Source organism: Calidris pugnax, unplaced genomic scaffold (genome assembly GCF_001431845.1).
Source record: "Calidris pugnax isolate Ruff unplaced genomic scaffold, ASM143184v1 scaffold192, whole genome shotgun sequence".
Taxonomy (NCBI): Eukaryota; Metazoa; Chordata; class Aves; order Charadriiformes; family Scolopacidae; genus Calidris; species Calidris pugnax.
Window position 1 is genome coordinate 1,048,132 of NW_015090919.1, and position 14,326 is coordinate 1,062,457.

The following is a 14,326-nucleotide window of genomic DNA, read 5'->3' on the forward strand; positions in this document are numbered from 1 at the left end:
TGCCTCCCAGGCTTTGAGGTGACAGCAAGAGGAGCACTTTGTGTGAGACGGTGGCAGCCGAGCCCCGCCGAGGGCTCAGCTGTCCCCGGGGCCGTGTCGCAGGGGTGCTGCAGGAGCTTCTCGGGATGGAGCCCGCATTGGTGTCAAAGGCAGCCGCCTCCGTTCCGCCTGCAGCGCCGTGGCCCCGAGACGCCCTGCGATACCGCACGCTGCTCCCCGGGGCACCCCGAGCCTGCGGCCGGGGACGGGCCACCCCACCGCGGGGGGCCGCGTGTCGTCCCGCCACCGCCGTCCCCCCGTCCCCGCCATGCCTCGCACCTCGGGCGGCCTCGGGGGGAGCCTGCGCTGAGCAACCCTGGGCAGAAACCCGCCGGTCGCCCCGGGGAGGAGGAGGTTTCGGCCAAGCCCGTCGCGCTGGGAGGTCGGGCAGCAAAACGCAGCGGCCACTGCCGCACGAGACAACAGAGTAGCCACAGTGCAGAGTGTCATACAACAGACGGCAACATGCAGAGGGACACCGGCTCAGTCCGACAGACCAACAGCCCAACCTGATGCTGAAGAGTGTCTGAAGCTCCAGCACGAGCAGACACGTTTGCACATTTGGAAACAGCTGGCTTTAGAGGCAGCAATTTGGAAATTTTCTCTGGTTACGTGAGAGCAAGTTTTACTCCAAGGCAGAAAGCACAAGTTTGGAAACCAAGGTTGGGTCTTTAACAACCTCCTCTTTCAAGCCTTTGCGTCTCTTTTCTAGAGCTGCGTTACTGCTGACGATAACCAGAGGCAGCTGTGACTCCTGTGCCGAGGACTACGTCCCGAATGCTAATCGTCACAAACAAAAATCACATGTAGAGAATGTGACACGCATGGCTCTTGGTGAGGTGACACGGTGCCCAAATTAAATTGGGGTGATTGTTTTTAGGCATACAATGACAAACAGGTACAGGAACACTCAGGAACAGGAAAAAAAAAAAAAAAAAAGGAAAAAAAGAAAGAAAGAAAGAAAAATATGTCATCGGTTTCAAGAGGTCAGCACCGGTAAGGTGAGCGAAGCACAGAGAGGAACATCAGAAATCATCCAGGCAAAAAGAAAACAAAAAACAAAACAAAAACTCGGTTGCATCTCCCAACTCATCACAGGACTCCAAGCCACCTCCTGCCTGCCCTCCAGGATCCCAGCATCCTTTCAGGTACACGGGATGACTGACTCACTGACTGACTCACTGACTGGTGACGAACATGAGCTATGCATGTACACTGGCAGCTTCGGGATGGGTGTGTGGCAGTCGATGGGATGGCAGAAGAGAGAAAGAGAGAGAAAGAGAGAGGGCAGAATTGTTCTTCTTCCTCTTACCGTATCCTTGGAGGACCTACGTCTCTTGAAGCTGGAGGCCAGGGTGGAGGTGATGGACCTAAAAGTGGCTTTCTTTTTAGGGTCAGGTTCTGCTCTACCACTTTTTCTATCCTAAAATGAATATGTATAAGTGATTAGATCTCTAGTGTGTTGTTGGAAACGCTAAATCTATTTGAATACTGCCCCATGTCATGTCCTTCATTTAGGTGAGAAAGCTACTGGAGGTGTCCTGTCACTCCCAGTCCTCCAAGGGCCTCCGGTGACCCGCGGCTACAGCACGGCCACCACACTGCTAGAGCTACGGGGGCGGCGTCTGGAGCGCTGGAAACCCCTGCGGGGAGTAGCCCTGCTCTCCTGGGTGTCTGCGTCCAGGCCTGCACAGCTGACCTCGCTTCCTGGGGATGCTCTGCCCCTGGGGATGCTCTGCCCCTCGCTTCCACCGCTAGCCTGGCTAGACCGAGAGGTGAGATGCTGCACCTACCACTAAAAAAAAAAAAGTAAAAAAATTAAATAAATTTGCTCAGGGCCTTTTCTGAGGCTGAATCCTAGTGCCACAAGAGAGAGAAAGGACTGCATTGAAAGAGAAGTCATTGTATGAATATTCTGTAAAAAAAAATGTATCCAAAAATTTAAATGACGCAGTTGTGCAAAGCCGAACGTGGTTGTTGGTGGTGGGTTGTGTTGTTTTTTCCAAAGTAAAAAGGGTTATTAAAAAAAAAAAAAAAAAGGAAACTGGAAGAAAAAGAAAAGGAAAAAAATATATTAAAAAAAAAAAAGTGTTAAAAAAAAAAAAAAAAAAAAAGGAAACTGGAAGAAAAAGAAAAGGAAAAAAATATAAAGGAAAAGAAAGGGAGGAAGCAAAGCATTAGCGCTATGATGTCATCGGGGTTGGGATGAACTCAAAGAGAAACAGAACTGAAAAATGTAGGCATTGGTGTTAGCGAGTCGGACCTGGTTAGCGCAGGCTGGGAGCACCAGCCGCCATGGTGCGGGGGCAGCGAGCCGAGGGGACCGGCCGCGCTCTGCGGCGGGCGCTGACAACGATTCCTCCCCAATTGCTTTCGTGCCAATGAGTGTGACCTTTCCGACGGGGGACGGAGTGACCAGGTCTGGCTCTGCTACCGCACGGGGGTAACCAAAATGTATCCCGCTGGTGCGTAGAGCATGCTCGGGGATACATTTGCTCCTCCTTCTCAGTTCTCTCTTTTGCGGACATGCACAAACGGAAAGGAAAGCAAGATGAATGGAATGAAATGTCTTTTTCTTCCATGGCATCTCAGGAAATAGCCATGGCAAAACTGTGATCCCAAAAACCATTATTTTTGTTTGTTTGTTTTAACAAATAAATCTTTCCACTTGCCTACCTTCTAGCAATGTACCAGATACTAGTGCTCTGACGTTTCCTCCTGTGGAAAAGTCTTACAATGTCAAACGGCTCTTTACCATGAGGCTGTTTACCCCCACAGGGCAGCATGCTTTGCTCACAGTCCCACAGATTCTGCCCAAGGACCCAGTGCAGTATTTTCTAGAAGGTTGGCAAGTGAAAAATGGCAGTGCGACTAGTGTGCTCTGTCCCAGCAGCCTTAACCCCCTCGGTGCTGCTGCTTTTTGGAAGCAAAGGAAAAAAAATAAAGAAAAAAGGAAAAAAAAAATAGAGAAATGGCTTTTCCGAGACTCTTATCGGTGAACTGAACCCAGTGAGCTCTCAGGATACAGCAGCCCGGCCTCGTGCTTCCCCTCGCTGCTCTCGGGCAGGTCGCCTCCACCCGGGCAGCCCCCCCCCCACATCCACAGCCAGCGCTGCTCCCACTGGGCCACCGCTCCGGGCTCGTTTCGGGGTCCCCAAGCCTCATTCTCTCTCTTTCATTCACTGGCTCTGCTGCCAACGGCAGTCTCCTTTAGTCGCCTAAAGGATCTCCTGCTCTTTGAACGCCCATTTGCTTCCCCAAGGAAGAAAATCATCCCGGGCAATTCAGGGAGAGCCTCCAGCTGCCCTAAACTGGGGTTCGGGGACACCACGGGGTTCAGCCCCAAAAGCGGTGGGGTAGGGAAAGCGTGAGGCTGGTGGCCCACAGATGTGCCCACAGCTCAGTGTCACTGCCAGGCACCACTGACCCTCCCGGGCTCCCCCACCTGAGTGGCACGGGGGTGTTTCAGGAATGGGAGACCTGAGGAGACCAATGTCCCCAGAGAAGGGGCCCAGGGGAGCCTTGGTGCTGACAGGCACCGGCATTGCTGGCTCCCATGTGGGGAGATGTCCTCGTCCCCAAATGACCAGAGCACGCACCACCTCTGTTTGGAGTCAGCCCCAGGTATTACAAGGGCTACTGTACCCCCGGGGAGTGGGCAGGGAAGGGGAGGTGATGGAAACCATCCCTGGAGCGTTCCTCCCCCTGAGCAGTGGGCAGAGATGCTCCGCAGCAGCGGATGAACCCTCCCATCTGCTGGTGAGCGTGGCCGGAGCCGAGCAGCAAGGCAGGGGAGCCCGCAAAGGGAGCTCCCCCAGCACCGCTTGCTCAGCCAGGGCAAGATGTGGCTCCAGCACGTGGTCCCCAGCAGGACAAGGTCCCCATCCCGAGCACGGCTGAGGGCATTTGGGCAGGTCTCTGTCCCAGTTGGAGCTGTGCACAACACCTCCCTGGAGAGATGGCATCGACCAAGGGCAGCCCCTGGGGACAATGCAGGGACCCTACAGCTTTGCTGAGCGCCCGGTAACACCTGGCTGGAGTTAGTGGGGTGTGGGGTGGGGGACAGAGGGCCCCATGCTAATCCACAGCTCTGCATTCACTGGGTTGGTGAAGGAATGGAAAACGCACCTGTTGGAGATTTGCTCTAAAAACGGTTTGTCCTACCTGCAGGTTTTTCCTCCACACATTAACGGCCGCAAACGCCAGCTGCATCTGCTTCCTCCGCGCGTCCTTATGCCTTTTGTAAGCTATTTCTATGAATATTAAAAATATCCCGGCAACAATACCTCCAGCCACCAGCATAAACACACCTGAAATAAGCAGGAAAGTTACAGGGGGCAATGGAAATCGCACCATGACACTTCATTTCCTCTGTATCACACTCAGCAACAGGAGCATCTGCCAACCCAGGGTCCCCCCCTGGCCCCCCACCATCCCCCCACAGTCCCAGAGGGGCCAGGGAGGGGAACCCAGCAGAGCAGGGCACCCGCGGTGACGGGCAGAGCGGTGATGGGGTGATGGATGTCTGTGCAAGCTCCTGTTGGTCGGGCACAGGGGGCTGTGCTGCGGCGATGCTGGGGACAGGCACGGGGCACTGGCTGCCACACTGAGCACCAGGGCAGACTCCATCCCCTGAGGCTGGAGGGTCATTTTCACCAGAAACCCAGGTCTGGTCCTTCCATTTGGCCCATCGGGAGGGACAGCCATGCACAGAGCTCTCTACTGGCTGCAACCCTCAAGGATGACATTTTGGGAGGCGTGTCTTGAGGAGACGGAGCAAAGCGTCCCCTCTCTCAGTGCTTCTGCCCTGACCTCTGGTGCCAGCGAGGATGGGGTCCCATCAGACACCCTCATCCTGTGTCGCCACCTTAGCTGGGTGAAGGACTGGCAGCACTGCATCGCTGCAAAGGGAGAGCCTATCTGGGGGCACTCTCGCAGTCTTTGCAAAAAGGGACTGAGAACCCCCCCCCCGTATTGATAATCCTCCCCCTGCCCGGGGCCAGCCAGGACACACTCCTTGGGGCTGGGGGCTGCCCCTCGCCACCAGCTCCCTCCTGCAGCAGGGTTCTTGCTGGCCTCAGTGGCCACTCTCGCCTCCCCCGAGGAGCTGCTCCCCTTTCTCTGCCTTGGCGACAGCTCTGATTTCACCCTGACAGCCCCAGTTTGGCCAGAGCAGAGGGAAGGGGGACAATGTCCAAAGCAGAACAGCCCCACAGATGAGAAAGCCACCCCAGGGAAGGTGGGGAAGGGGGGGAGGGGGGGAAGCTTCGCGGAGCTGTTTCATACAAGGTGGGATTGGAGCCCAACACAGCAGCCTCCCAGCACTAGGAAAGCACAAACCCAGAAGAAGCAGAGCTTTGGCCCGAGAGGAGAGCCCCGGAGAGGAGAATGTCTTGAGCGAAAGCAGGCTACCCAGCGAAGAGGAAGAAAGAGGTTTGCAGAACAAACCTGCCATATTTTCAAAGGTGAGTGTTGCTGGGGCATTGCTACGGGAATCACACTCCTGATACCTCACCCAAGTCTTGTCCAAATCCTCCATGAAGCCGTTCTCGTGGGACCTGAAAGCACAAAGAGACAGGACAGAGTAGTCACTGGGGACCAGCAGCTGGGGGACACGCTCTTTGTGCCTCCATGCCCTCCGTCCTAGCACTCTGCACTCGTCTGCAGCCTACAAACACACCAACCCGTGTGTGTGCCTGGCTGACCACCTCTGTGTTCACACGCGTGTGCTTGTACAGCTGTTGTGTGGAGAGTGTCTGTGGTGGGTGTCCATGCTGTGTGTGTTTGCCCTGCATACAGCCAGAGCTGCTGTGACCCACCTGCACGGCACAGAGGGTGCAAGGAGGTATCCTGGTGCCACTGCCCCATGGCTGAGAGCCAGCCAAGAAGAGCCATGAGTAAGCTCAGCTCCCGGGGGAGGGATGGAGCTGACGGGTGTAGGCAGGGCTCAGAGAGTGTCCTCGGAGGGAGGCTGCAAGTAGCTAACACGAACCACATCCTTGGTGTCCTCCTGCAACCCCTCCCCCTGCCACAGCCACCCCAGACACTTGGCAGTGCAGGACCCCAATACTGTCTGGTGACCACCAGCTCCCTCCTGGTCAGGAGCAGGGGATTAACTGCTGCCTGGCAGCTCCTTGCTGTGCACGGCGAGGGCTGGGACTTCCCTACAACCCACTATCACAACATGGGGGGGAACAAGCCGTCTCCCCACTGAGCCTATCTCTGCCTGAGCAGCTGCTGGGGCTGGAGGTGACACAGAGCACATGTCCCACCATGGGTCCCCCTGCACTTCTCTCCCTCTTGTTCCTGGCACATCCCACTGCCTTTCTTGGCCACCTGTAACTTGGTTCCACAACCTCTCCCAGGAGGACATCAAGGGCTCCTGCTGTGTCTCCAGGCTTCTCACATTGTTGTCCCATATCCTATCTGTCCCACTGCCACCCATCCCCATGGCAAGACCACCCCACAGAAGGGGTCCCATGGCTCCCTACATTACCCTGAGGGTCCTGCCTCTGTCTTCCACATCCTTCCCATCCTCCCTCCCCAGACTTTTCATCTGCACATCTTGGGCAGGACCCTGGTGGCTTCTGACCCTGTCTGTCTGTAAAATCCTTCTGCCATGTGCCCCTCCCTGGACCTGCTGCTTCCCGGCTGACCGTTACTCCATTGCCACATTCCTCTGCAGCGAGTGTGGCATTTCTGAACTAATACAAGAAAAACCCTTTTTACCCACAATATCAGACTGAGTTGTGGCACCCCATGCTGCAGGCTCATACTGGTTTAAAAGCCTTAGTTGGACTCAGCAGTGGTCCTGACATATCTCTGCCTAACAGGAATAGCCAGCGTTGAAAGAAAAACCCCTGGAAGATCTGGCCAGGGCAGCGCAATGCTGTCGGCCAGGCTGATCTTGCAGGGAGAAGCAGGGAAATGGCAGCAGCCCTCCTGCTGCAGCCTGTGTCCTGCTCCCAAGGACCTGGTGCTGGATGGTCCCCAGGCTGCTCTCTGCCAGCATTGCCTGTGCTCCTGTGGCCGAGCACGGCTCCTGCTCCCTGTCCTGCTCTGCCCTCCCACCAGCTCCGTGCTGCTCCTCCAGCTCTCCAAGACAGAGCTAGGGCAGCCCCCGAAGCCCATGTCTCTGTGGAGGGTTTGGAGGGTGGGGTGGCCGTGGCTGGCACGAGGCTACTTGCGTGCTAACACATGCAGCATTCGGGGCAAGCCCCTTGCCAAGAGCCATGTACGGACTTGAGGATGGCCAGGGAGACGTTCTGCTTCCATGGGCTGTCCTTGCGCATCCCGATCCCGAAGCCGGAGCGGAAGAAAAGCTCCCCCGTCGTCACCAGGTCACACTTCTGGGAGGCTTCGAACTCCAGCACTGCCGAGTCCCAGATGAAGGCATGGAGCTTGCTGGACACCGAGAGAGAAAAGACAGGTAAGGCTGGGCATCCCAGCTTGTCTGCAGTCACCATGGGAGCAGTGAGAGTGCTCCCAGCCCTAATTTAAGCACTCGTTAACATCACCCTCGTGTGAAAATGGGAGGCAAAAGACTTGGCAAAACTTTGGAGAAGTGTGAGGGGTTTAAATGGGATTTGAAGCCACCCAGCCTTGCACAGAAGCAACTGCAGAGACCAGAAAGGGAGGCCATGGCCAGGGCCAGGGCTCTGAGTGTGCCTTTTCCCTGCACACTTGTGCTCTCCATCCAGAGACCTGGGACGCACTAGGACTAGGAAGATCCCACCCAGCACCAACTGGGCAGGTCCCATCAAGCCATACTTTGACTGCAAATCCCTCCAGGATTACATCAGCCCTTCTTGCTCCACCAAACTGCAGTCCCCTAAAACTCTTCCCAGCATGGCCATACAAGGTGCTGGTGCCACTCACTTGTCCCTCACTGCCTGGATGGCTTCAGCAGCGCTCTCGTAGTTGTGCTTCTCCATGTGCCGGTACATGGTGCTCAGCTCCACCTGCCTTCGGAAGTAGATGTCCACCGAGCTCTGCTTCACCGTGGCATAGATGAACTTATCAGAAGGGTTGCGCAGCTGAAAGGCAAGGACAGGGCTCCTATTTCTTCCATCCTTCATCAACCAAACTGGCTCACCCCAAAATTGTGTTTCCTCTTTTCCCAATCCCTTCAGCTACCTGTTTCCCAGAGGAGACCCGTATCTCCTCAGCAGAGATAAGGATGCCATGGGGCAGTGGATGTGCTAGGACCACAGTGGAGGGGCAAGGGATGCTATGGGACAAGGACACTGTGGTTTTGAGGATGCAGGAGGCCTGTGGATGCCATGGGGCTGGAAGTGCTGTGGGGAGAGGGCAAGGGATGCTGTGGGTCAGCGCTGCAGTGGGGTGCATTCCTGCATGCCTGGGCTGATAAACTGTGGCTGTGTCCTTGCCAGAGCAGGAAATGGGTTTGAGGCATGTTGATATCTGCTGAGAGTATTGACTGCACCGCAGGGACAATTTCATTAGTTATAACTCATCCATAATGAATCGTTTCCTCGTTGGCTAGTGCAGGCTCTCCAGGAACTGGCAGGCAGTTTGGGTTTCAGCAGCACTGGGTAAAAGTGTTGTTTCTGGATAAGGTTTTCCCTGCTGATCCCTCCCTGTGTCTGTCCATTCCCACCCACCACAGGGGCTCAGACCCACCAGCCACAGCCCCAGGCAGAGCTACCCGGGGCTCGACCCTCTGGCGCAGACCCACAGCCATGTTAAAACCCTAGTATATGAGCCAGGAGATACTCACTGGAGGCACCTCCTGCTTCTCTGCCCAGAGGTGGACAGGAAAGGGGAAAACAAGTGAGAGGTCATTACCCGGGGGTCATTGATGCCCGTAATTCTCTCCTCAGGCCGGTCTAACACCAGGAAGGCTGCCAGGTTGGCAGTGTATGAAGCCACAATGATCATAGCGAATCCAGCCCACACCATGCCAAGAATACGTGCAGAGAAACTCCGGGGAGCACCTGGAGGGAGAGAGGCAAGATCAGACTGGCATGACAAGGGTTTGACTTGGTCACCAAAGCTATGTCCATCCCCCGCAGGACCGATGGCAGTGAGATGATGTGCCTTATCTATCTGCTTTCCTGACAGCCATGCAAGGAGCTCCTTCATTGCCCAAAACAAGAAAATCCCATGATGCATCTCACCCCGAGCAGATGGATAACCCTGGGAAGGAGAAGCAGCCCGAGAAAGACCTGTTTCCCATCACTGATTGTAAGGGGTGGCAGGATGGTCTGCATGAATTTTGCTATCCCAGCACCACCGCATCCTCCATCACCCCACTCCAGGGAAGGGTCATGGAATGACGGCTGTACTCATTCACTAAATGGTCCCCGGAGGGCATCAGCCTTGCCTCAGAGAGGAAACAATGGAAGAGGGAATTGGCTTCTCCTCCATGTTGTCCCTGCTCAGGATAGGGCGCGGGGCAGAGCAGTCCCTCTGTGTGCTGCAACCCACCTTCTCCAATGCCGGAGTTCAGCAGGACTCCCCAGGAGAACCACATGGCAGAGGAGAGGGTCAGGGCATCTTCCTCCTCCTCCTCACTGTTCACTTTGAACCTGCCAAATGGGCTGGAAAACAAGACAAAGAGCTCTTCTCTTATCTCTTACCCTGGTCCCCAGGCCTCTGCTGTGCCCTTAGTGTCCTGATGCAGCCCTACATCACTCATCCCTACAGACCATACCATACAGACCAAACAGCTCTTCACCCCTCATGTCCCACTGCCTTGCATGTCCCCTCTGCAACCCTGTTCATCTCATACAGGTACTGGTCCCATCGCACTTCTCTCTGAGCCAGAAAGATCAGCTCAAGCTTCTCCCACTGCAACAGGGAGGACTCACTGCAGATTAACGGCCAGAGGCCCTGGGCACAGGGCTAATGGGGGGATGGGGTCCCTGCCCCTCAGGGGAGCTGCTCTGGGGACAAGGGAAGGGACTAACTCAGAGTCTAGAAGCTGACAGTCCCCTTGGGTTGACACCTGGTCTGACAGGCATGTTCCCACATCTCCAGGTGCCGGGTACTCCACATATCCATATCTCAGCTTAGCAGCAGCCAGAGAAGCCAGGAGCCTCAGCACAGGGCTGGTGTGGCAGAAGAAGCCAGTTTAGCTCCTATGAGAGCCTCCTGAAGGGCTGCAGGGCTGTGTCTGAGCAAGACACTGTGGAGACCCAGTTCCCTGTCCCCTCCAGCCCTTGGGTGACCCAAAGCGCACTCACCTGAATCGGTCTAGGAGGTACAACATCACTGCCACCACGTGCACCGACAGCCCCACCAGCAGCCACAGCGTGCTCTGGAAAGGCTGCATGAACGAGTCCAAGGTGCTGCGGGGGATTTCCTGGCACACAGGAGAGAGGTGAACAGCGCTGGCACCCATCGTGCCTGCCCCCTGTCCTGCTCCAACCTCCTCCTGCTCTGCTAAACAGGAACGCTCAGGGCTGCCAGGTCAAGACCCAGCATTAAAACCAGCAACCTGGAGGGTGTCATCCCACAGCAAGGGCTGGGATTTGCAACTTCCCCAGGGTGGGCAAGGGGCAGCAGCGTGGGGAGCTGGGTATGGTGCAGACGTGGCACGTGTCTGCAATCTGGGGAGCAAGGGACACCTCCCTTGTACACAGAACACCCCATCCCAACCCATACCTTCTTCACAAGGATGGTGAGGCCCTGGTACTTGAAGGGCTTGGAGAACTCAATGTACTGTGCCCGCTCATTGTTGATGGTGAGGGGAGCCACAATCATGTCTGCTTGGCCACTCAGCAGCTCCCCCATCATCCCGTTCCACTCCTTCTTGTTGCTGTTGTTAACCTGCCAGAGATCAGCGCAGGATTAGCCACTGCCCTGACCCATGTCCCCCACCAGCCAGGACCCACACACAGCTGGAGGTGCCCTGCACCGACCTCCCACCCCACCCCTGCTCTGGAGAAGGGCCTGGGGGTGTTTCAGCACACGATACAGACAAAGAGATATCACAGGCTGCCCAAACTCACCCGCTCTTGGGTACCAAATTTACCATCAGCCACCAGGTGAACCTCATAGGTGAAGTTCATCACCCCTGCCAGCCGGATGAGCAGGTCGATGCAGAAGCCATAGCAGCACAGTGCCACGGTGGGACGGCCTGTGGGTGGGAGAAAATGGGGGGAACGAGTGGAGGCAGCCCTTTGCCAGGGACCCCATGCAGGATCTGTGGCTGTCCCCAGTGATAGCAACCACCTGCGTGGTTTGTATCAGATGTAACCACGTTATTCTGGCAGTGCCATCTGCCTTGACCACCCCCTCCCACCGTCTCCATCACCCACGGGTGCAAGGGAAGCACCAGTGTGAGGAGAAGGCAAGGGGGGAGCAAAGGGGTCTCCTCTATTTGCTATGTCCCAGTGAGATGGTCTGAGAGTTGGTGCTACAGACCCACTGCAGGGGACGGAGGGGGCTTGGGGCAGACAGGCTGTGCCAGAGGAGCGCTGACATGAGGTTGGACACAGCCCAGGACACAACCTGGGGCTTGTTGGGGCTGTGCACAGGGAAGCGCGATGGGCCAAGGGGATGCACTTCAGGTGGATTCTGGCAATCCTGGCATTGTGGAGCAGCTCGCGCTCCCCACCAGGTGCTCACTCCTAATCCTGAAACAGGCTTTCTGTAATAAAATGGTTCAAAACTGGTGTTGTTGGTACTAGTGCAGCAGGTGCTGATATGCCTCATGGTTCTCGCTTCTGCTTGAGATTGGGGCAAAGAGAATTGGAGCATGTCAGGAGACAGACACATGGGATGCAATGCCCCATAACAGCCCTTGGCACCCACCCAGAAGAGAGAAAATGATAAAGTCATCTTTTGGGGTCAAAAAGCTGAAACCCAGTGCCCAGTTACCGCACAGGACTACTGTGGGGCTGAACTGATGGAGGAGGGGGGCGGCATTTGGGGGCTGAATGTGCTGTCACCTTTCTGGTCCTCAACCTCTGGGCCTCCTGTGTGACTGAGCACCCTCCCTGGGGACCCCCTGATGGGACACCCCATCATCTGGGTGGGCTGAGGGAGCTGCTGCGCTCACCAACAGACCAAGTTACCTGGGATGGTCTCGTTGGGTCCGGTGCAAAAGACCTTTTTCACAGGATCTCCATTGATGGTGAATTCCTCCCTGCACGTCCCATCTGCTTGTGTGGGCTTCACATACACAAACGGTTCTTGGTGGATTGTAACAATCTGTGAGGTGAAGAACAAACACCCACTTGTCTCAGTTCCCCTCCAGAGCTACATTCCCCTGGTTGGGGAGCTGGGCTTCCCTCTCCATGCAAGAATGGTCAAAATGTCATGGTGCCCTCCTCAGCTGCCATCTCAGCACACGAGGCTGCTCAGCCCAGCAGCAGGACGTTCCCCTGGTTGGGGAGCTGGGCTGCCCTCTCCATGCAAGCATGGCCAAAATGTCATGGTGCCCTCCTCAGCTGCCATCTCAGCACACGAGGCTGCTCAGCCCAGCAGCAGGACTTGGCTTTGGCATGGGGAACATTTGCTTTCCCTGCACCCAAGATGAGGAACAGTTGTGTCAGCATCCTCCCTTGTGTGGTACTTTCACCTCAGCCTCAAAGCTTTTCACACCCCTCTTCCTAGCAGCCAGCTGATGGGAGCCACCACAGAGCCAGGACTGAATGGTACCCTAGACACTGTCACACTGCCCCAAGCTAATACACATCTTTCAGTCCTGAGTGCCCTGAATGGTGCCCTAGACACTGTCACACTGCCCCAAGCTAATACACATCTTTCAGTCCTGCCTTGGACCTTTTCAGTAAAGCAGCATCTGAGTGCATCTGCCCCACCTCTGCGGGAATAAACTGGTGGGAACGTGTGATGTCCCTTTCCCAGACAGTAGGACAAATGAACAGTCAATACTGGTAAGACCAACATGCCCAGGATCCAGACAGTAAAGTGGCTGCTGGGGTACTCTTAATGGAAAGGCATGAGAAGCAGGGCAAGAGCAGAGGGAGCTCCTCCCAGTGTCACCTCCAGCTTCTGGTCATCAGTTCTTCAGGGAGCTCCTGAGCCCTCCAGCCTCCCCACCCTCCACTGCCTTGTTTAATCTCCCTTTGAATTGTTTCCCTCTGCCCCCTGCACTGCCCAATGGCAACAGGCTCCAGAACTGACCTATGCCAAAGGAGCCCATCCTTGTGTTTCCTGCAAACCCCTGCTGGGTGTCCTCTGGCTCCCAAGCCACGAGGAATGGTGAACACCTTCCCCCTCCACCCCTTCTCTGTTGTTCTCTCTCATATTCCATTTCCAGCTGTCTCTTTCCAAACCAAAGAGTGCCACCCTATCTAGTTTGTTGCCAGCTGGAAGCTCTGAAGGCCCTCCACTATCTTCTCTAAGTTGTTCTTCTATGTCCTCACCGAGATCCAGGTTCCCTAGGTTTGCAAATACTGCTGACAGCTGCAGAAGCAGTGGTGGAAGTGGGAGATGGATAAAGTCACAGCTTTGCATGCAGAGAGCTGAAGATGCTGCTATTTGCTGTTACCTTCAATTTGGTTGACATCTGATAGCCTTGAGGTTTCTCGGTTTCCCCCCCTGGCCAGATAATCTTCCGGTCATTGGTCAAGACCTATAACCAATCCCAGAGGAAAGAGATAGGCATGAGGCCATAGGTAGACACCTCAGCACACCCATCCCTCCTACCCAACCTGTCCAGGCCTGTACATACGTGGCTGCCATTGTAAATCCCAACTTGGACCAGTTTCCGATTCTGCAGGTTCATGATGCTGTAGTTGGCAAACTTCCTGTCCCCATCCTCATTGAATTCCACCCGGCCAGTGACACCCTCCGAGTACTTGGAAGACATCAACACCCTGTGGAGAGAAACACAGCGGGGCCATCGTAGAAAACCTGCTGTCTGTGGCTATTGGAACACCTAAGAAGGGGTCAGAAAAGCAAATGCTTTCTCTAAGTTGGCTGCTGTGTCTGATATGCCCATTACACCAGAGAAGTCCAGGCTCCCTCCAACCTGCTCATAGCCCTGTCAGTTGGCTGCCGTGTCTGATATGCCCATTACACTAGTCCAGGCAGGCTCCCTCCAACCTGCTCATAGCCCTGTGATTGCCTGCTCCTGATGGATGAAGTCAGTCTGGGGACTCACGTTGCCTGAAGGTCTGAATATTGCACTACCATGTCTGTTGTCATTGACCCCTGTTTTCCACTGGATCAGTCCAATTCCCTTAAGGAATGATCTGTCTCCCAGCACCCAAGGACACCTTTCTCTGGGCATTCTTTGGGAGCTACTGCTCCTGGTGTTTCTGTCTGGCACCAGCCCATCATGGCCTGTGTA

The 14,326-nt window shown here is 55.5% G+C and overlaps 1 protein-coding gene across 12 annotated transcripts in view; it reads right to left on the reverse strand.

Annotated features, from left to right (window-relative positions):
- Nucleotides 1-14,326, reverse strand: part of GRIN1 (glutamate receptor, ionotropic, N-methyl D-aspartate 1) — a 36,909-nt gene that overhangs the window by 6,408 nt on the left and 16,175 nt on the right. For 4 of the 12 annotated variants that reach the window (XR_001412865.1, XM_014949746.1, XM_014949745.1 and 1 more), the window contains 14 exons: nt 13,706-13,850; nt 13,523-13,606; nt 12,084-12,219; nt 11,016-11,143; nt 10,669-10,833; nt 10,248-10,366; nt 9,490-9,602; nt 8,848-8,996; nt 7,918-8,075; nt 7,282-7,443; nt 5,488-5,597; nt 4,204-4,349; nt 2,303-2,554; nt 1,352-1,462 (listed from right to left, as the gene is read on the reverse strand). Coding sequence is in view for 11 of the 12 variants with exons in the window: in XM_014949746.1 (XP_014805232.1) it covers nt 1,352-1,462; nt 2,303-2,554; nt 4,204-4,349; nt 5,488-5,597; nt 7,282-7,443; nt 7,918-8,075; nt 8,848-8,996; nt 9,490-9,602; nt 10,248-10,366; nt 10,669-10,833; nt 11,016-11,143; nt 12,084-12,219; nt 13,523-13,606; nt 13,706-13,850 (1,978 nt within the window). In the remaining variant the exon portion in view is untranslated. Of the gene's footprint in view, nt 1-1,351; nt 1,463-2,302; nt 2,555-2,715; nt 2,758-4,203; nt 4,350-5,487; nt 5,598-7,281; nt 7,444-7,917; nt 8,076-8,847; nt 8,997-9,489; nt 9,603-10,247; nt 10,367-10,668; nt 10,834-11,015; nt 11,144-12,083; nt 12,220-13,522; nt 13,607-13,705; nt 13,851-14,326 lie in introns of those variants that run through there. The other 8 variants (XM_014949751.1, XM_014949749.1, XM_014949750.1 and 5 more) reach the window with 5 other exon arrangements.